General features: G+C 36.7%; 1 protein-coding gene across 2 annotated transcripts in view; it reads left to right on the top strand.

Annotated features, from left to right (window-relative positions):
- ARFGAP3 (ADP ribosylation factor GTPase activating protein 3) overlaps positions 1–18,925 on the top strand; it is a 33,521-nt gene extending 14,596 nt beyond the window's left edge. For both annotated transcript variants that reach the window (XM_042890366.1, XM_042890367.1), the window contains exons 8-16: positions 76–122; positions 2,118–2,263; positions 5,329–5,454; positions 6,020–6,145; positions 11,367–11,504; positions 12,666–12,789; positions 14,148–14,238; positions 17,096–17,217; positions 17,813–18,925. In XM_042890366.1, coding sequence (XP_042746300.1) covers positions 76–122; positions 2,118–2,263; positions 5,329–5,454; positions 6,020–6,145; positions 11,367–11,504; positions 12,666–12,789; positions 14,148–14,238; positions 17,096–17,217; positions 17,813–17,830 — 938 coding nt within the window. In that variant the 3' untranslated portion in view covers positions 17,831–18,925. The remainder of the gene's footprint in view (positions 1–75; positions 123–2,117; positions 2,264–5,328; positions 5,455–6,019; positions 6,146–11,366; positions 11,505–12,665; positions 12,790–14,147; positions 14,239–17,095; positions 17,218–17,812) is intronic.
- The last annotated feature ends 215 nt before the right edge of the window (positions 18,926–19,140 follow it).

The following is a 19,140-nucleotide window of genomic DNA, read 5'->3' as shown; positions in this document are numbered from 1 at the left end:
ATTGTAGAAATTATCTTTTGCAGTTCTGAAATTAGTAAAAGTGTATGTTGAGTAATGTACATTTCATCATTGCAGAGAGCACCTCGTTCATAAAAAAGAAGCCGAATCAGGTTAAGAAAGGGGTAAGTCTATATAATTAACATTTTTATTTCTCCTCTGCATTATAGACCTGTGGAAGTAGTAAATTACAATTTGGAAATGTATTATGTGAGTTAATACTAAACAGTACATATATCAGTAGCAATTTATGAAACTAAAATGCAATAGAAGACCTACATCAAAACAACTAATGATCCATTGCAAAATGAATAGGTCCCTTCCAACTCAAATGATTTTCTGATTGTTAAGATGAATTTGTCTGACTGATTGCTGTTGTTCTGTAGCAGAGTACTTCAGATGCGTGAGGAGGTTTCTGATTTCAGATAAATTCTGAGTGCATTTGCGTACTTGCAGCTTATGGCACTGCCTAGACTTTTACACCTGCTGTCTTTTAAAAAATAAGTAAAATAAAAGTGTCAAAGCCTGTATTGATACATAGGCTTCATTCACAACCATTGTGCCTGCAACTTCATCCTTTAATGTGCCCTGTAACCTTTCTTCTTTCTTGTCAGATATGTTGACTTTGGATTCACTTCTTTAGTCTTTCAGCTATATTAGTTGACATTTGAGTTCTTTCTGTAGCAAATCCTGAAAACAGAGGCATTTCCAATAGCTCTTTTAAGTGGCTAAATATGCATGCATGGCTTAATGTGTCAGTATAGGGTAAACTTGAGACATTCAGGTTTTTATTTGTGTAGCAGCTCTCATCTAGCATCACACCGCAGTATGGCGCTTTGTTGTATTTATAGATAACTTGCAGCTGCATTCAGTTGAAAGTAGTTTCAGGATACTTTAGAGAGTTGTTTATGGATTGGATCCCAACTCTTTCTTAGGCATCTGGCCTTTGTACAGAAGACGTGAGGAGCTGAGTGATTGTTCAAGGAACTGAAAACTGAGCCAGATATTTCAGAGTTGACTCAGTGTATTCAGGGAAAGCTAAGTTTTGGGAGTATAGCTCACAATTCCCAGTAAAATATCCCTAATAATAGGCTACAAGGACGTCATGTTACAGGGAGTCACTACATTTAGGTTTGGCTAATGTACTTCTCCGTACATTACATCCATTGGGTCAAACGATTGAAAAGATTGAAACATACTATTCATTGCTCCCACTAGAGGGCTTCAGTATACAAGAGGAATTTCCTGTTTATTCCAAGTGGCTGATGCAGCTATGTTCTCTTAGAGATAAAAGAATGTAATTGGGTTCACAGGTGCACGTGCATTGTCAGAGCCTAAAACTGTACAATTCTGTGTGTACATAGACCAGAGCTCTTAGATGAGGACTTCATGATGTTAAGATAGGTATATTGGGAAAATTAATACTGCTGTAGTGTTGCAGATGAAGAGTTGAACACATGGGAGACTGAGAGCAGCAGTTTGAGTGTTTTGTTGTTTCTGAATCTACATGATTTTGTCTATTCAAATTGGTAGTAGTCAGTGTTTTTTAAATAACTGATGAGCAGAATGAAAGGATTTGTATTCATGTTTTAAAGTAATGAGCTAGAAATAGATTTATTTAAAAAAAAAAAAAATCACAAAACTGTGACCTCTTTAACTGACGTGTCTATCTTAATAAAAACAAAAACTTGCTGTGCTTTGTTATATGCAAATACTAATTGTGCATATGACTTTTGCATATAATTTGCATATAATGTTGCATACACTTATATGCAAAACTTGTGTATTCCTATCTTATGGTTAATTTCTTATGTACACATTTATTAAAAATATGAATAAATCAGTCCTTACTACTAAGACTGGCCAGTAAGAACTATTTCAAAAATCTTAGTCACTTCTATAACTTCTGTAATTATGAATTAAGTGAATGAGCATCAAATGGTTCAGGTGCAACAAAGTTTATCATATTATTGTTATGCAGCATAATCATTATTGATGTTGCACTGTATATTCCCTAACAGAGTGTAGTATTTGTTGTTGCTTTCAAAATTGATTCTTCAATATTTTCTCAGTTGTAATCATGGGTCTTTTTTATTTTTAATTTTTTTTAATGCATCAAGCTTGGTGCCAAAAAAGGCAGTTTGGGAGCACAAAAAGTCAGCAGCCAAAACTTTAATGAGATTGAAAAACAAGCACAAGCTGTAGATAAAATGAAGGAACAAGAGGATCTTCATAGCAGTAAGAAAATAGAGATGGAAGAGCCACTGTAAGTATGAGTTGTATATACAATGGTAAAATGCAGCGCCTGATTTGTTGTTAATGAATTAACTGTCAGCATTTTAAATGCTGCCAAAGCACTACTTTTGCAAATAAAGCTTTAGTTCTTAATTCAATGAAGATCCCCAAATGTGAGTGAGACGTGTCAAAAAGTAATTGTTCCATTGGCCGTGTTACCAGATGAGACTCTCACCTCTTGAACTTTCTTTATTCAGTACTTGTTACGGTAGTTCGTTTTGGTAGTTATGTAATTCATTTTGGCTTGGTGTAATGAAGTGTATAAACATTGTAACAGACTCACTGATTGCTTAGGAATCATACAGGTGCTCTGTCTTATTTGTGTATGTGTTGGGTAAAAGTTTCACTGTCAAAAGCAGCAGGTTGGTTAAGTATGGCTAGAATTGCCTGCTTAAGTTTAAGCTGTTTTATACAGAAGCTGCCTTCATTTTCATAAGAACTTGTTTTTTGTCAGAGGCCCCAACTCTGTTGGTCCATCCTCAGTAAATAGGCTGCAGCTTTTATTCTTAGCATTACATCTGATAAGAACTAGGTTGCCTCACTTTAATAAACTGTTGAGGAATTTTCTGTGTATAATTGCAATTGCAAAATGAGAAGATCACTTGGAATTCACGATACCAAGCTTTTGGGCCTACAATCTGCTTCATGGTATTTTTGCATACATGTTACATGGCCTCTGCAAAAATGGATGTTTTGTGTGCATCAAAAGTATTAATCACAAGGGGATCGTTTGTTTTTTTTCTGAGTATTCTGAGTATTCTGACAAAAATCACATCCTTCATCGATTGCCAGAAATTGCCAGTAAACTGAATTGCAGGAATGTATTGCTAAATAAAAACGAAAAATGATTGTTCATTATTAATTATTAGTATTCTTTAATGATAATCTTTTAAATGATATTATGCAGTTTGGAAGAAACTCACGTTAGTGATTCTGTTTTTGTGTCAGAAACATTTGTCGGTGCCTGATGTGTATAGGTGCACTGCAATATTTCTGGGCTAGCTAGAACCCTCTAGGAGTGTCTGTAAATGCAAGGGATGCACATAGACCTCAGTTTATGTATCCAATCTCAGTAGGGGCAAGGTAACGTTCACTACAGATTAACTTTTTGGGTTTTTAACTGTAGATGGCAGTGTATATCAAAATTAAAGAAGAATGAATGCTTCTAAAGTTGTGCATGCCTCCAGCTAATTTGTGTGGTTTTTGTTTTAAAATCTAGTACCTAATGAGTGAGTAATGAGCTTTAGTAAATTATTTAATTGTGACTTTGTTACATGTTTGGAAATTATACTTTTGATGCTTTCTTTTTAGAAAGAGACCTAAGATTTGAAACTTAAAAAGTAATTTTATAATTGGTACACAGTTTCTTCATTTTCTGCTGTACAGTAACAAAATAATAGACTGCTAGAGTTACTATAAAACTAATAGGTATAATGGTGATTTTTAATCTGCAGAAAACAAGAGGTTTTTTATGTTCATTAAATAGATTTCATGAAACAGACTGCTATCTTTTTATTTAAGTGAAGTGCTGAGTAGACTTCTTTCAGTATCAGTATTAAGCTGAACTTTAGAAAACATTTCCCATTTTCTCTATAACGGTTGGTTCTAAATAGTAAGAATTGATTAAAAACTTTCCTGGATACATTCTGTAGTTTGATAATAAGTTTTTCAGATTTTACTGATTTCAAAAATCATTCAACAGATGACTGACATTTATTGTTGCCAGCATCTGAACGTAACACATAATGCATTTTAGTTCTGAATTAAGGCCTTCTGAAGGGCCAATCAAAGGATATCCAGTCATCCTAAGTTCAGGTGCACAACCTCTGTCTTGCAGTAGTCTGCACTGTCCAGCAAGATATGACCTTTGTTAGAGGCATCTTGTACTCCTGTTTAAAACTAAGTAAGGGCACATGGGGCCTGATGAAGAGCAAGACCAGAAGAGCCCGTTTCAGTAATCAAGTGGCTTTTCTTTTCATTCCTGCTTCCGTATAAAATGGATGGAAAGTTAGAAGGAAAATGTATTGTTTTCAACTTAGATATTTCCCTTCTACTTGCAACAGGAAGTCTACAGGTATCTACAAGTAACATCTAATTCCCATTTGCTTTTCTTCTGATAGTGTTCATTTGTACTTTATGACAGACACAACCTATGAATTAGATATTGTTGTGTTCCTCATTAAAATTACTCTTTGCATCCCTTTTAAACTAACAAATTAGATTTAAGCAGTGTTCCTACAGTTCTGTAATCATGATTTAAAAACTCTACCTCCTACATTGATACTGCTGGGAAATAATTAATACTGTTTTGAAGTTTAGAAAGGCCGATGGCATCTCAGCTCTTACTGTATTTGAATTACAAGGATGTTTCAGGTGACAAAATATGTTGCTTGTCATGGAGTAAATACGTTTTGGATGCTCCAGAGATCCCATACTAGAGAATATATTTGATGTTGCAGCTACAAAGATTCTCTTCTCTCTTCTGAGATTCTTTTTCTGGGACAGAGAAGAGCAGCATCAACAGAGGGGAAGTGTGGTTTACCTCTACTAAAAGTTCCTCAAGTATATATAGCAGGTGTTAAAACCATTAGGAGCATGTAGGAAGATATAGCAGGGCCAAGGAGTGCTCTTGGGGAGCACATTACTAGTGTTGTATTGAGGATACTGTAATGTATCAGAGTTGGGTGATTTTGGTAATTATTGGGAAGCAGGTACCACTATGACAGTGGTTGACTTGATGGTAGAGCAAAACAGTACCCTGAACTTTATCAGTAGAAATTTTTACATATCTTTTGAAGGAGGAAAAAAAAAACCCAACAACAAAAAACCCAACCATACTCAGAGTACTGTTTAAACAGTATTCTCTACCACATTTTTCCCATTCTTATAGTTGGAATGTGATCTTGTTAATAATGAATATTTTCAGTAAACACAGAAAACAAGATACAATTGTATAATACGCGTTACCTGTTTTCTATCAATATTGCTGTTTTAAAATGATTTTACATTAACATTTAACTGTATGTTTTGTTCTAGTGTATCATCTTTACGATTGGCCTACAGAGATCTTGATATTAAAACAAAAGAAGAAAAGTTAAATCTATCTGGTAAGAAGAAAAATGAACTAGAGAGGCTTGGCATGGGATTTGGCAGCAACAGAAGGTATGTAAGGTTCTGTACCCTGTGTTTAAATAGACTGTGATTTTATGCAAATAGTCTTGATTTTACTTTTGAAATGAAAAAATATACTGAAGTGTTAAGGAAATGCAATTGTCAAAGAATGGAGTATTTGTCAGAGAAAGGGGTAGGAGTTCTAATTTTCCAGACAGATGCTAACTTAAATTGTAGATGGTCTGTAGGATTTTTGAGTTATTTAGCTGTCTGTGATGAGGGTAGCGGGAATGTCTTCTTGAACACTACAAACCTAAGCATAGTCTACCCAATACATGCCAAAATTCTGAAAAATCATATGGCTCTTTTACAGCTGTTGGAATGCTTTGTATATTCAAAAGTCTTGTCACTACTTCAGAGATCTATAGCTGAGCTTTCAAAGGCTTCTTTACTTTTTAAATTCCCCATTTCTTCTTAAATGCTTATAGAGATTTTGCAATGACAGCAGGCTTCAGAGACTGCACAAGGGCTTTCATTATTTATTTATTTATTTTAGGGTGTAGGCTTTGTCATCTCTTCACATTATTATTATTATTATTTTTTTCACTTTCCACAGTGGCATTTCTCACTCTGTCATCTCAGATATGCAGACAATAGAACAAGAAACACCAACAGTTGCAAAACCAAAGAAAAAGTACATAGATGATGCAGAAGACTCCTATTTCTCTTCTTCTAGTTCAAGGTAATGTATTGGCTTTATGTTTTGAGTGTATGCAAGTTATGTATTTCAGTGTATGCAGTATATTTGAAACAAGGTAAATGTTCACAAAGTGTTCATGAATGTCAGTAGGTGCCCTTTTTCCATATGGAGGAATTTAATAACACAGCTTTGCTTCATACCCACTTCCATGTCAGGCACCATGTTGTCAGACTGCCCCTCTGCTGCCATCTGTCACACAGCAACAAAATGCAATGGAATATCTGTGGGAAGGTCCAGCCTCTACTGCCATTCCACCAACAGCCACCTCTGACATCATGAGCCAAAGTCATAAAATACGAGGCATTACTTTCTTAGTAGCCTTTGTAAATATAGAATATAGTTAATATATATAAATAACAAAACTTATTTTAATTTTTGATATTTTTATATTAAAGCATATAAAGAAGAGCAACAAAAGTGTGGAATTAGTGGGATTTTTTCCTTACTGTAGGGAAACTATGTTCCATTTCCAAAGTCACAGCTAATGTATTTATGTTGACAGTTAACGTATCAAAAATCCGTAAACTTATTTGCCATAACTTGAGTCAGCACTGCACTGTGCCCACCTCATGCCCTCGTTTCAGACCAGATAGGGATAATCGCTCACTGATGTTCGGTTGGTGCTGAGTGACAGTTGTGCACTTGGGCCAGAGTGGGTCAGAGCCACCACCACAATGGTACAGGGCAGAGGGTGGCTGCATTGTTAGCTTTGTTGGTCCACATACAGACCATGGGTTGGGCATACTTCTTTTACTTTAGAAGTATTTTACCTCTTTCTTTTACTTTAGAAGTATTCCCCTTGTTTCATTGCTATCAAATTGCATAAAAAGTCAGTCTCCCACCTATTCTTAAGTTCCTTTTAGGTACTTGAAGGCCACAATGAGGCCTCCCCGGAACATTCTGTTCTTCAAGGCTGAACAAGCCCAGTTTCCTCAACCTGTCTTCATGAGAGAGGTACTCCAGCCTTCTGATCATCTCTGTGGCCCTCCTTTGGACCTGCTCCAGCAGCTCCATGTCTTTCTTGTGCTGGGGGCCCCAGGTCTGCATACCCTCGTGAGGGCAGAACAAAGGCCTCCCTTTGCCCTGCTGGCTACCTCTCTTTTCATGCAGCCCAGGATACAGTTGGCCTTCTGGGCTGCAAGTGCTCAGTGGTGGCTCATGTCAAGTTGTTCATTCATTGCGCCAAGTCTTTCTGGGCAGGGCTCTCCTCAATGAGTTCTCCTTGTCAGTGCAAATATGGGATGGCTCCAGCTCAAGTACAAACAAAAAAAGCTTGCGCTTTGCCTTCTGGAACCTCATTTGGTTAACATGGGCCCATTTTTCAAACCTGTCTAGATACCTTTTGTGGCATCCCTTCCTTCTCTTCTGTCAGCTGCACCATGCAGCTTGGTGTCATCAGCAAACTTCTGGGGATGCACTCAATCTCACTGTCTTTGTCACTGATAACAATGCTGAAAAGCACAGCTCCCAAGACAGACCCGTGGAGGACACTACTAACCACTGGCCTCTACCAGGTTATAAGACCACTGACAGCAGCCCTCTGACTGTGGCCATCCCGCCATTTCTTTATCCATCCTGTAGGCCAGCCTTCAAATCCATATTTCTCTAACTTAGAGACAAGGATGTGATGGGGACCATATCAAAGGCTTTGCACAAGACCAGGTAGATGACATCAGTTGCCCTTCCTTTGTCCACTGATGCTGTTACTGTCATAGATGGCCACCTGACTGTTCAGATGTGATCTGTCCTTGGTGAAGCTGAGCTGGCTGTCTCTTATCATCTCTGTCTTGGCATGTGCCGTAATGTAGATCTCAGGAGGATCTGCTCTTACTCAGTTGTTTGTTCACCAATACCCTCAAGTTATTCTGTGTAGGACTGCTCTCTATCCACTCATTGCCCAGCCTTTATTCATGTTTGGAATTGCCCCGCTGCATGACCTTATTCTTGGCCTTGTTGAATTTCATGAAGCGTGCATAGGCCCCTATTTCAAGCCTTTTAAGATCCCTCTGCAGAGCATTCCTGCCCTTCAACGTAATGAAAAGAAGCTACTTTTTTTCTGAGAAGTAGTCTGAATTCTGTGGTACTTATAAGTTTTGTCTCACTGGTTGTCCAGTCCTGTCCAGTCTTTATTTGTGAAGAGTTGCTGTACAACCTTTCATTGACCATATGCAGAATCTTAGTTCATATTTGTTTGTTTTGTGGAACTTTAGTGTATCTTCAGTGCTCAGTTGAGAATTAAATAAATATCAAATTCTGGTACAAGGTTGACTGCTGTTGGAATCTTTTACCTAAAAGCATGCCAAATGCTTACAAAAAGTAAACCTTGATATATTGTGTGCTAGATGAATTAGGCAGATGTCTGCAGTCTTATAATACAAGTCTTTGTCTTTAAACATAAAATTAAGAAAAATCCGAGACAAAAAAGTTTGGGTCAGAGCACAAATGCACTGCAAATTTTGCTGGGAAGGAGACAGCAAAGTGCTTGACAGGCATTAATTGCATTCAAACAGCTGGACTGATAGAAACAAGCGGTCCTTCTGTAAACTTTATTGAATTGCTGCCAAAGTAACATGGAAAATGGTACCTAATTACTTGTAGGTAGGTAAATAGAAGTGCAGAGGCTTTTATGTCATTACTTTGTTGTGTAATCACTAGCAACAGAATTGCAAATATGATACCAAGCAAACTGGCAGCAGTCTTCTAAAATGAGACATGTATCATCTCAGTGCTCCTCTGTTTATTTGTACCTTGAAAAGGAGCTGTTACTGCTCTCAAATTATTTATAAGTCTACTAGCAGAGAAATTATGAATTATGGAAGAGGCTTTTTAATGTGTTTTGGTTCAATAATTAGAAGGTAAATTGTGACTTAGCTGCTTTTGACTCTTGTGCATGCTGTAGCAGTAGTAGAATCCTAATTGGAGTTGATAAACAAATTCATTCTTTTTAGAGAAAGTGTCAGATTGTTGGACTTGGTAGGGTTTTTATTTATTGCAAGTTGTGACTTTGAAATAGAGGCAGAGTAACTTTACTGTCATCTCAGTATGTAGCAAAAAGCAGAATAATCATGCTGGATGTTAGTGCCGTGCTGGTGCATATCTGTAAATCAAGCAAGATAAATACCTTAAGATTTTATTATGTAATTAAAGCCTCTCAAAATTCTTGGATTAGTTTTGTTTTGTTTTTTCCTACATTTAAAAAATGTTTATTAACATAATAACGTAGGTTTTTTTTTTATATGTGTGGGTTTTTTCCCTCTCTGATTACTGAAGAAATATTTTGTAAAGTTAGGAAAATCTGAAAGGGAAAGGTGAAGAAATAAGTCATTTTATTTAAAGTAGCTCATGAGTAATCCCTTTCCAATCCTGTTGTTTTGATGTTCTTTGAGGGATTAGATTGCTTCACCTCTCTGTCCTCATACCCCCACTTGTTATTATGCATTCCTATAGAACTTTGGAAGATGAGCATCACTCTCTAGGTGAGCATCTCGTAGATTCCACATGTGTTTTTCATACTCCTCTTCTACATCCCGCTGCCACAGGAACATTTGACACAAAGTGAGCTGAAAGGCCAAAGGAAAATGGTTGTAGGAAAGCATATAGCACCTTGCCATATTTCTGAGCTGTTGAGAGCGAGATCAGCAGCTGAGTGAGGCAGTTTGGAAGACAATCTTCCCTCTGATGCTCTGCCACTTCTGTCTGGGAGTTTCTGCCTTCCTTTTATTCTATGAGGTGTTCCACTGAAAACAAGCTAGAATCACAGTAACAGGAAAAGATTGAATTAATATAGTGATGTACCCCAAAGAGTGATATTTCTCCTTTCATTTCAGTTTATATTGATGACTTCCTGTGGATTTTCCAGCTGTATCCATATAGTGGAGAGATTAAAATAGTGCTTTTAGCAGGAAAAAATGCCCTCAAAAATACATTGCGTGTAACATTCACTCTGTGAGATAAAGTTGTGAAAATGAAGATTGCATCTCAGTGAGTCTCATTTCTTGGTGTCTATTGGGAGAGAAAGGGAGAGATTTCTGCAGAAGTTAATCACAGATCTGTCCTTGCTCTTTTACATGTACAGTGGTGGGAGACTTCACTGAAGGTGTCACATTTCCCATCAACAGCAAAAACAGTGTCCTGAGTATTTATAACACAAACAGAGCATGTTTTTCAAATGGCTCTTTTCATGAAATGTGGGTTCTGGCTTTAATGCCTCCTTTTGTTTTGGTCGTCTTACCCCTATCCTAGTCATATCCAAAGTTAGGATTTAAATTTAGCCACAAAGAGAAACACTCAGTGTTTAGCATTTAGATACGTTTTTTCCCCCCACCTGTTAGCCAGGTGTCTTTAAACATACGTAGATAATCATATATAAGGGGAAATGCTCAAGATAAGATACCCTGTCAAACGTGCTTCAGTTTTTTTTCCTTTTCTTTCTGTTTTTGTGTTCTCTGCAGTTTTGATATGCTAAAAGATTCTCAGTTGTTCAAATGAGACTGATTTTCAAGAAGTATGTTCTTTATCATTGTTTAATAAAACATGTTACAAAGCTCAGAAGTTTCATGGTAATATTTGCATACAAAAATGTACAGAACCTGAGGTAAGGGCTTTCCATACAGCTTTGAATTTTGTTTGTTAATGCTGCAGAAAATGGGAGCAGACTCTCTTGCTGGAGATAGATTTGTACGTAACTGTGAGATCAGCCATAGATTTGTATGTAACTGTGAGATCAGCCACTGTCAGCTCTGATTAGAAAAAATTTCCCGCATGTGGACCCACAGCACCATCATGAGGCAGGGGTTAGGTACATTTGGATCTCTAAAAGTGCCTTGAAAGTGGTGGTGGCTTTGTTTTGGTATATTACTATGGAGTGTGAAGAGCACCAAGTGTTTATGAACAGGCTGGCTTGTAGGGTTGTCATGATGCAAAACCATTGCACAGAGGGCTTGTTCTGAAGGATTTCTCTTATGTCAAGTAGGTGTCTCGACAGTGTTTTTTTTCAAGTGCTTTGCCAGACCCTAAAACAGATGGAATACTTAAATTAACAAAATCTTTGTTCTGCTGTCTTTGATGGGAACAGATCTCTCTGGAAGTCCACACCGTATATTTGTGGCCACATCCAGCCTAAAGGGAAGATGAACTTTCCACTCAGTTAAGTGTAAGATTCTGCTTTTTCACTATTTCTTTTTTTTTTTTTTCTTTTATTTAGGTACTATGATTCTTCAGATTTGAGAAGCAGCACTTTCTCTAAATGGGATGACAATTCAGATCCTTTTTGGAAGAAGGAAAGTAATAGCAGAGATGTTGATGTAATATTAACTCCGAAAAATACAGGCTTTTCAGAGAGGTATGCCAAGAAATACTAACTGATTTTTGAACAGAAAGTCCAAGCATGTTAATACAATTTGAATCCTGATTATAGTAGTGCAATTTTTTTCTGACTAGAGGGAGAATTTGGTCACAGCTTTGATTATCAGGCAGGGAACCTCCTGGCTGAGTTTTCTTAGTAAGCTGAATTTCGTGATCAGTATTTTTAAAACTTATTGTCTGTTTTGATTTGCAGTGTATCTACTGGAGGTAGTTTCCAAAGTATTTGCAGCAAAAGAGTGGTAGGCAAAATAGAGAATGACTCATATTTGAGTGTTTTGAGTACGTGCTTGTTTTACTTCCTTTGTGTATTGTCTTATGAACCAAGTAGAACCCAGTTACCAAAGGAGTGAAACTAAGCTCTTGGGATCAAGATATCATCACAATTAGGTCTCTTGTCTCTTTGATAAGAGATGAATATATTTCTTCTTGTGACAGCTGTGTTTTCATCTTTTCAATAAAATGGAAAATGCAAGAATGTGGGCTTTTGTGTGATTGCCAGCTGTATTTGCTTCTGTTCTTATTTAAAACAATTTTTCATTTATCTGTATGCTTAATGTAACTTTTTTTTTTTTAAGACAAACATAGTCTCTTCTTTCTTAAAGACTGGACCACGCATTCTGCACAAAATAGGCACTGATATTGTTCATAACGCTGTTAGTTTGTTATTTAAGCTTCTTTTTTTCTTTAAAAAAAGTTATAAGTATATGCATGTTTGCTGAGATAAAAGGCCGGATCTTTTCATACTGTTTGGCTTAAATGTGAATTTCACTGATGTTGTGCTTTTAAGTGGGTTTGTTTTTCTTTTGGGGTTTTGTAGAAATATCCTGTTTTTGTTGATGTAATTTTGGCTTACTTTTTCAGTGAGCTCTTAAAATAAAGATGGCAGGATTCATGAATTTCAGATACTATAAGTTCATTGTCTTGTAAAACTGTCACTGAAATTTTATTTGCTGCTATATCAGACTAGTTATACAGTCCTGGATTTATGCTGATTTAATTTCTACGTGCTGCTATTTTATAAATCACTATTATGCTGCTGGACTTCAAAAAAATGAAGATGGTAGTGCTTCTTATTTGATTTAGCATTCTGCCATGATATAAATGTAACACTGCTAATGCGTTCTGGTTTTTTTTCTAGGCCTGCATCTCGTCGTAAGCCTGAATATGAGCCGTCTTCAAGCACTGATGAGGCACAAAAAAAATTTGGCAATGTAAAAGCAATTTCATCAGACATGTATTTCGGAAGGCAAGATCATGCAGATGTAAGCTGGAAACAGTGATAAACCTTGCTGAATGTGAAAATATTGTTTGGCTGTAGAACAAGGTGTTGTTGCATATAAAGAGCAGGCAATAAATACTTAACAATCTGTAAAATTGTTACTTTTGTAGAGTTGTATTTGTTTGAAAATTTGTTTGATAGAAATAGACAAGTCTCCATTAACTGATGGTTTAGTATTTCTTCTCAAGGAGCTGAAAATGCTAGGAGGAGCTTTGCCCCCACTATCATTCTTTTCTGGTAGGGGTGATAGATAGTCATTCAGCAGTCTTTGATTTAGAAAGAATCAGCCTGATGCTGGATGAAGTCCAGCTTCTTTCATTGCAAACAAAAAATCTGATGCTAACGAATTGTTGATGAAAAGGGCAGTCTCCTTATAATTGTAAGGCTAGGTAAGCTTATAAATTATTCAGCAAATAGCATATAATTGGATCAGCCTACAAATAGTAATAAAACAAAAGCATTAATATTAGTTAGTTTTGTAGACAAGCAATCACTTTAAAAAAAAGTTCTTTTAAAGAAAAAATAACAGTGTAAACAGTGATGTAAAATGATGTAGTCATTTTATCACCATTCCCAAGGACTTAGAACTGGGAAAAGTTTAATTAAAATCATCATTGAGCAGGGATAAGGCTTCAGGAAGACCTCATTGTGACCCTTCTGTACACAGGAGGGTGACTCATGATCTCATAGTAATAGGAAAAGGAGGTAGTGTTTTAAACTAAATGAAGGGAGGTATGAGGTGATAGGAGGAAAATTCTTCACTCAGAAAATGGTGAAGCATGGAACAGGCTGCCCAGATAAGCTGTGGATGACCCATCCCTGGAGCCACTCAAGGCCAGGTTGGATGGGGCCCTGGGCAGCCTGAGCTGCTGGGTGGCAGCCCTACTAGCAGCAGGGTGGAGTTGGTATTGGGTGGGCTTTAAGATCACTTCCACCCAAACCATTGTATGATTCTATGATACAAACATGCTGTGATGCCAAAATGATGCTAACTGGAGTGTTTTTCATACCTACCCACTATTTCATATTTTTTGTTGTGATTTTTAATGATTGAATAGCGCACTGCCCTCTGCCTGGTCAGCAATATAAACTTTTTTTAGGGGAGCTAATAGTGAACTGGCCTTTCAGTGTTGCAGAGGAAGATGTCAGTCTTTGATCTATTAAGAAAAGAGTTGAGGGGAGGACAAGCTCATGCTATATAAGCTACATGTAATATGACAGTAGCTTTCAGAATGGTCAACTTCAGATGGGTTTTTACTTTTTATAATCTCATTATTTTACATCAGCTCTCAAAATGCCAGCACGCTGTTAAAATACTTTTTCTTCTCAATTCTTTTGTAGTATGAAGCTAGGGCTCGACTGGAAAGACTTTCTGGAAGCTCCTCTATAAGTTCAGCAGACTTGTTTGAAGATCAGAAAAAGCAGCCGGCAGGTACATACTTAACTGGGTGAGAAACTGTAGAGTGCTGTGGGATGCATTCCAGTACTCTGCTTCTAGTCATGGTGTTAGAAAGCTGTTGCTGTATTCTGCATAAAGTATGCAAAGTGCAGTATGCATTAATATTGCTAATAGATCAAGCAAGCAAGACAGCTGTAGTCATTTTTTCAGAATGTTCATTTATTAGATAAAAAGTTCCGTGTTTTCAGTCCAGTGACTTCAGTATTTTAGTATAATTTTTGTGACATATTGCTTTTTTTGTGTATGAAAACAAAGAAGACCTGAAACCGTATAGTAATATCTTAAAAACAAAGGAGATGACACCTAAATTCAGGTAATCTTTTGATGAGTTACCACATGCCACATGCATGCCACACATTGTAATAATAGTATTGAATCTACTTTGAACACTGGTCTTGCCAAATTGTTAAGGAAATGTTGCAAGTTATTTGTCTGTTGAGAAGGTTTGTTGGAGTACTTTAGGCTGGAGAGTACATATCATCAGATTAGAAATTAAGTATTAGATAGACGGAAAAGTAGTGTTTAGGCTGTTGAAAATGTCATTGTTTTTTAGCATGCTGCTAATAATTCAACAACATAGTGTTGTTTCAAAATGGGCTCTGTCCTTTCTCAGAATATGATGTTTGAGGATTCTGCTCACTTATACACTAGGTGTATACATGATAAAATTCTCATCGTACTCTACATAAGGATACTCATAAGCATAAATACAAAGTTTGTTACGTGTATAGGAACTGTGCACATGTTTATTCATTACTCAGTACTGGGAAAGTCTCTTAGGGCGTGTGGAGTATAGAGATTTCTAATAAAAGAATGCAAAATACTTTCCTGCATTTCATGGTTAGTTACTCACTGCAACTGGCATCCTTGCTATGTAATTCAACCGTGACTTTGAAGTTTCATTACAAAGTGGCTCAATTTCCTGTGTAGTTACTACACTTCTGAGCAATAAAAGTGAAGAAATAATACACCAAGAATTGTTAGTTTGTGTATTTTAAATTCACATTATGTTCAGGCTCTAGGATCTGTCTTTCCTGCTTGTTTTTCTTGATTTTTGATCTTTTCTTGATTTTTACAATCCCCTTCTCAAAGGTTATTTTAGATGGTGACCATTTGAGATATTTTACTGCACTCATAGATTGTCTGTTGTTGGATTAATGCCAAGGTCCTGATCCGTTCCGTAAAATAAATGCAATCAGAAGACCGGAGGTTGGCAACAAATGCACTTCTGTAATTCTGGGGTCCTTGCCAATATAGAGTCTTGAAACTAAAGTTGTTTTCATGAACACCGCTGAGGTTTTACGTCACCAAGTTTCAGGATACCTGTCTTTTTTCAGAACACTGTTACCAAAAAGATAAGGCTGCAAAATGGAGTTTTTAGTTTGTATTTTTTTTAATACCTGTTACTTTTGAAAGATGGCATGTCAGGTCATTGACTTGCAAATGATGATTTTGAAAGAAGTTAGAAAACGAGGAGTTATCTACCTCTGTCATTTTGTGCAATTGTCTGGGAGTCTTGTAAACTAGAAAAGCAGGAGAAAAATCATTCGATTGAGAAGAGAGTAGAGCTTCATTCCCTTTATTCATGTATGTGATTTTTATTCCCATTGTTTTGGCTTTAATAGGAGAAAAAAAAGCTGAAGCACGTGTTAAATGGAATGGGTAAAGTTACAGTTCAGAAGTAGAGATATCTCAGTGATAGTGAATTTTTGAATAGTGATTTTTTTGAAAAGGAGCAATAGGCGATGTGCCCATGTGCCATAGGAAGGTCTTGGGGGAAGGGAGGCTTGATGAATGTGAAAAGAGGAGCTGCAGGTTCTCTCCAGGGGGAAAAAAAAAAAAAAGCAGCCAGTATATAGAAATACTGTTGAAAGCCAGTGTGTGGAAATGTTGTTGAAAGGAGTTACAGTTCTGAAGGACGTGGTGTCTGCAGCTGGATGAACTTCTGTGCAGGTTGGTAACTGCACACAACTTACCAGCCGTGCTCTGACTGACCAGAGGTACTGATTGGCTGCATGCCTGAGTTAGGGCTACGGACCAGTCTTTATTTTGAAAATGTGCTTCCTCTCAGGAACCTCATTTATTCACGAGATCTTAGTTCTGCAAGAGCTCTTTCACTGATGTGTTTGTCCTTTACAGCACCAGAGGCTTGGAAGACTTCAAAATACTTTGCAGAATTTAGCATGACAGTAGTTCTTCTCCCTGATGAGCATTTGACTGTAATTGTATGTTAATACTTACCATGCCATTAGTTTTGAAACACCTTTGCTTTCTGCTGTCTTTAGACCTGTATTTCTCATAACAGCAGTAGAGGTAACACCGTTTCTAAGAAAGGTTGGATTGCCAGCTTTGTTGGGGACTGTGAAAACCTGCTATGCAAATGACCATTGCTGTAATTCCAGAGAATGTTCAGTCTGTGGATACAGTAATGCAGAACAGCAAGCAAAGCATGCCCATGCATGCACACAAATAAGGTTCCTTACTTCTCATTCATCTCCAAATTGCAACGTAAGCACAGCTGTTCAGGATGCAAGACATACCACTGCAGCAGGTTGGAAGCACAGGATAAATCATGTTTCATCCAAACATATACTGCTTAACTGGGAATGCAAAGTGTAGAAGATGACAGACTGGGTGGAAATAGGAGCTAATGAAAAAATAAAAAGCAAGATGGATTTAAGAAATTTAAGATTTCGACCTACTGTTTTCTGTAGTGGTTATCAGATGTTCACCTTTAGTCCACTTAGTAGCATTTTGTACTTCTTATGGGAAAAAAGTCTGCTTTTTATACAGAATTGTTCTATTTTTGTCTGTGTGTTTGCCCCTTCAGGAAGCTACAACATTACAAACGTCTTGCCTTCTGCTCCTGATATTACCCAGTTTAAACAAGGAGTGAAATCAGTGGCTGGAAAGCTTTCTGTACTCGCTAATGGAGTCATGACATCTATACAGGTTAGCAAAAAATATCTTACACTTCAGTTAAAGTTGTCTTGTAGGCATCTAATGTCATAGATCCTGCTGTGAATTATTTTTGGGAAGGAAAGAATGGACTCAGTTTTGAACTTCATAGACCTGCCAGGATTGACAGTAGTTCTTTATAATCTTAGAGGGAAATCTGTAGCTTACTGCACATCTTCTTTTTGTTTCTTTCCTTGCAGAGAGTGTTTTTTCTTAAAACCTAAACAAAAATTCCATTTGTTTGCTGTTGTCTTGCTGTTATAGTTCCTAACTCTGGTATTGCTCCTGGTTTGACAGTAGTACCTTAGATCTATGCACAAAATTAAGGCATCTTATCCTCCATCATGTAAAGCTTTCCTGCAGTTTGTGCTTCCTATATGAGGGCGATGGGAGCTATTTTGTATTTGAAAATCAGGCTAATTATTTCTCAGTTTAGCTGCAAGCTCCAGTTCTTCAAAACAGTGCCCAATTTTCTTAAAGAAAGATTTTAAGAATTCAACTACAATTTATTTCACTAACGTAAGTGAAACTGATTTCTTTCAGTGGAAAACATGCTCATGCCTGGTTTTTTTGTTTGTTTGCTTTCTAGGATCGATATGGTTCTTAACAACTTGCATATCAATTAAGTACACTAAAGAAGAGTTTCTCTTCAGGTGCACAAGTAATCACACTGCTGATTTGAATAAAGGTTGCCTTAAGACTGTTAATGTCTCTAATTGTTCCAGCCTATTTTTGTGCAGCTTTCTGGCGCAGCGTCTTTTTATTGCTATTTTGTCTTCACAGAGCAGAAATTATGTAGCAACTTGTTACATTGCATATGCTTTTATTTTCCTTTTCCTTGACAGTCTTGTGTTTCTCTTAGTGACCTTGATGTTAGATGTTGGGAGCTTTGTATTATTACTGCTTTTGTCTGTGAGGCAAGAAAGGATGAGCACGTACATTGGAAATGAGCTTTCCCAACAGAAACCTCTGTGCAGCTGTATCCTCAGTTGCCAGACATAACGTATCTTCTGGCTGTCTTACAAGCTGTGGAGAAGAAAGTAAGCTTATGCTGAGATTGTATTTAGTGGTCTGTAGCAAAACATAGAATGAAGTTAAACCTGCGTTTAACAGGAAGTAAAAGCTCTTGCAGTAAATTGATGTGCATTGAAGTGATGGGGGATTAATGTTTTTAAATGACATTTGTGCAAGAAAATGTTATACTTAATGTGAGGTATAAGGGACATGAGGCACCTGGTATTTTGAATAATAGATTTCATCCATTTACGAGAACAATCTATTTATTCCTGGTTTTGAAAGTCATAAAAAAATTGCAATATGGAATCCTTAAGTGCTTTAAAAACAATCTGTATTGTGTACAAACTGAAAAAACTTTAAGTATATAAGGGGCTTAATAGAGTAGTTAGTAAAATACTTGTTAAAATTTTCAGAACAATCACAATTTTTTTGATAAATAATGACATTTTGGATGAGGAAATATAGTAGAACTGTGTTTTAGACAGTTTGGATTTTTTTGTTGATGACATCTTGTATAAAAATGATCAGAACTTAACGGAAAAACCTCACAACCAACAATGAGCTCAAGCTAATTCTGTTCTGTACCTTTGATTCTTAATTCAAATTTGTAAACTGCTGATATCTAATAAAAAAAGAAAATTGGTATAAACTGATTTTTTTTTTTAATTAAATTCATATATGCAGACGCCAGTCTCCAGCTTTTGAATACTCCCATCTGTATTCCATATAATGATCTGGTAAAATTAACCTTCCATTTCAGTTAGTGAAACTAACTTTCTTATTAAATTGCTATAGCAATAGAAACCAAAGCAACAAGTGGGATGGAAAAGAAAGTTTCTGTATTCAAACGTGGTGAAGTATAGTTCACATTATGTGGATGTACTTGTTTTTCTGTTTCTC

The sequence above is a fragment of the Lagopus leucura genome, unplaced genomic scaffold (assembly GCF_019238085.1).
Source record: "Lagopus leucura isolate 7727_CA_CO unplaced genomic scaffold, USGS_WTPT01 Super-Scaffold_100159, whole genome shotgun sequence".
NCBI classification, from domain to species: Eukaryota; Metazoa; Chordata; class Aves; order Galliformes; family Phasianidae; genus Lagopus; species Lagopus leucura.
This window is presented reverse-complemented; position numbering and strand designations above follow the sequence as displayed.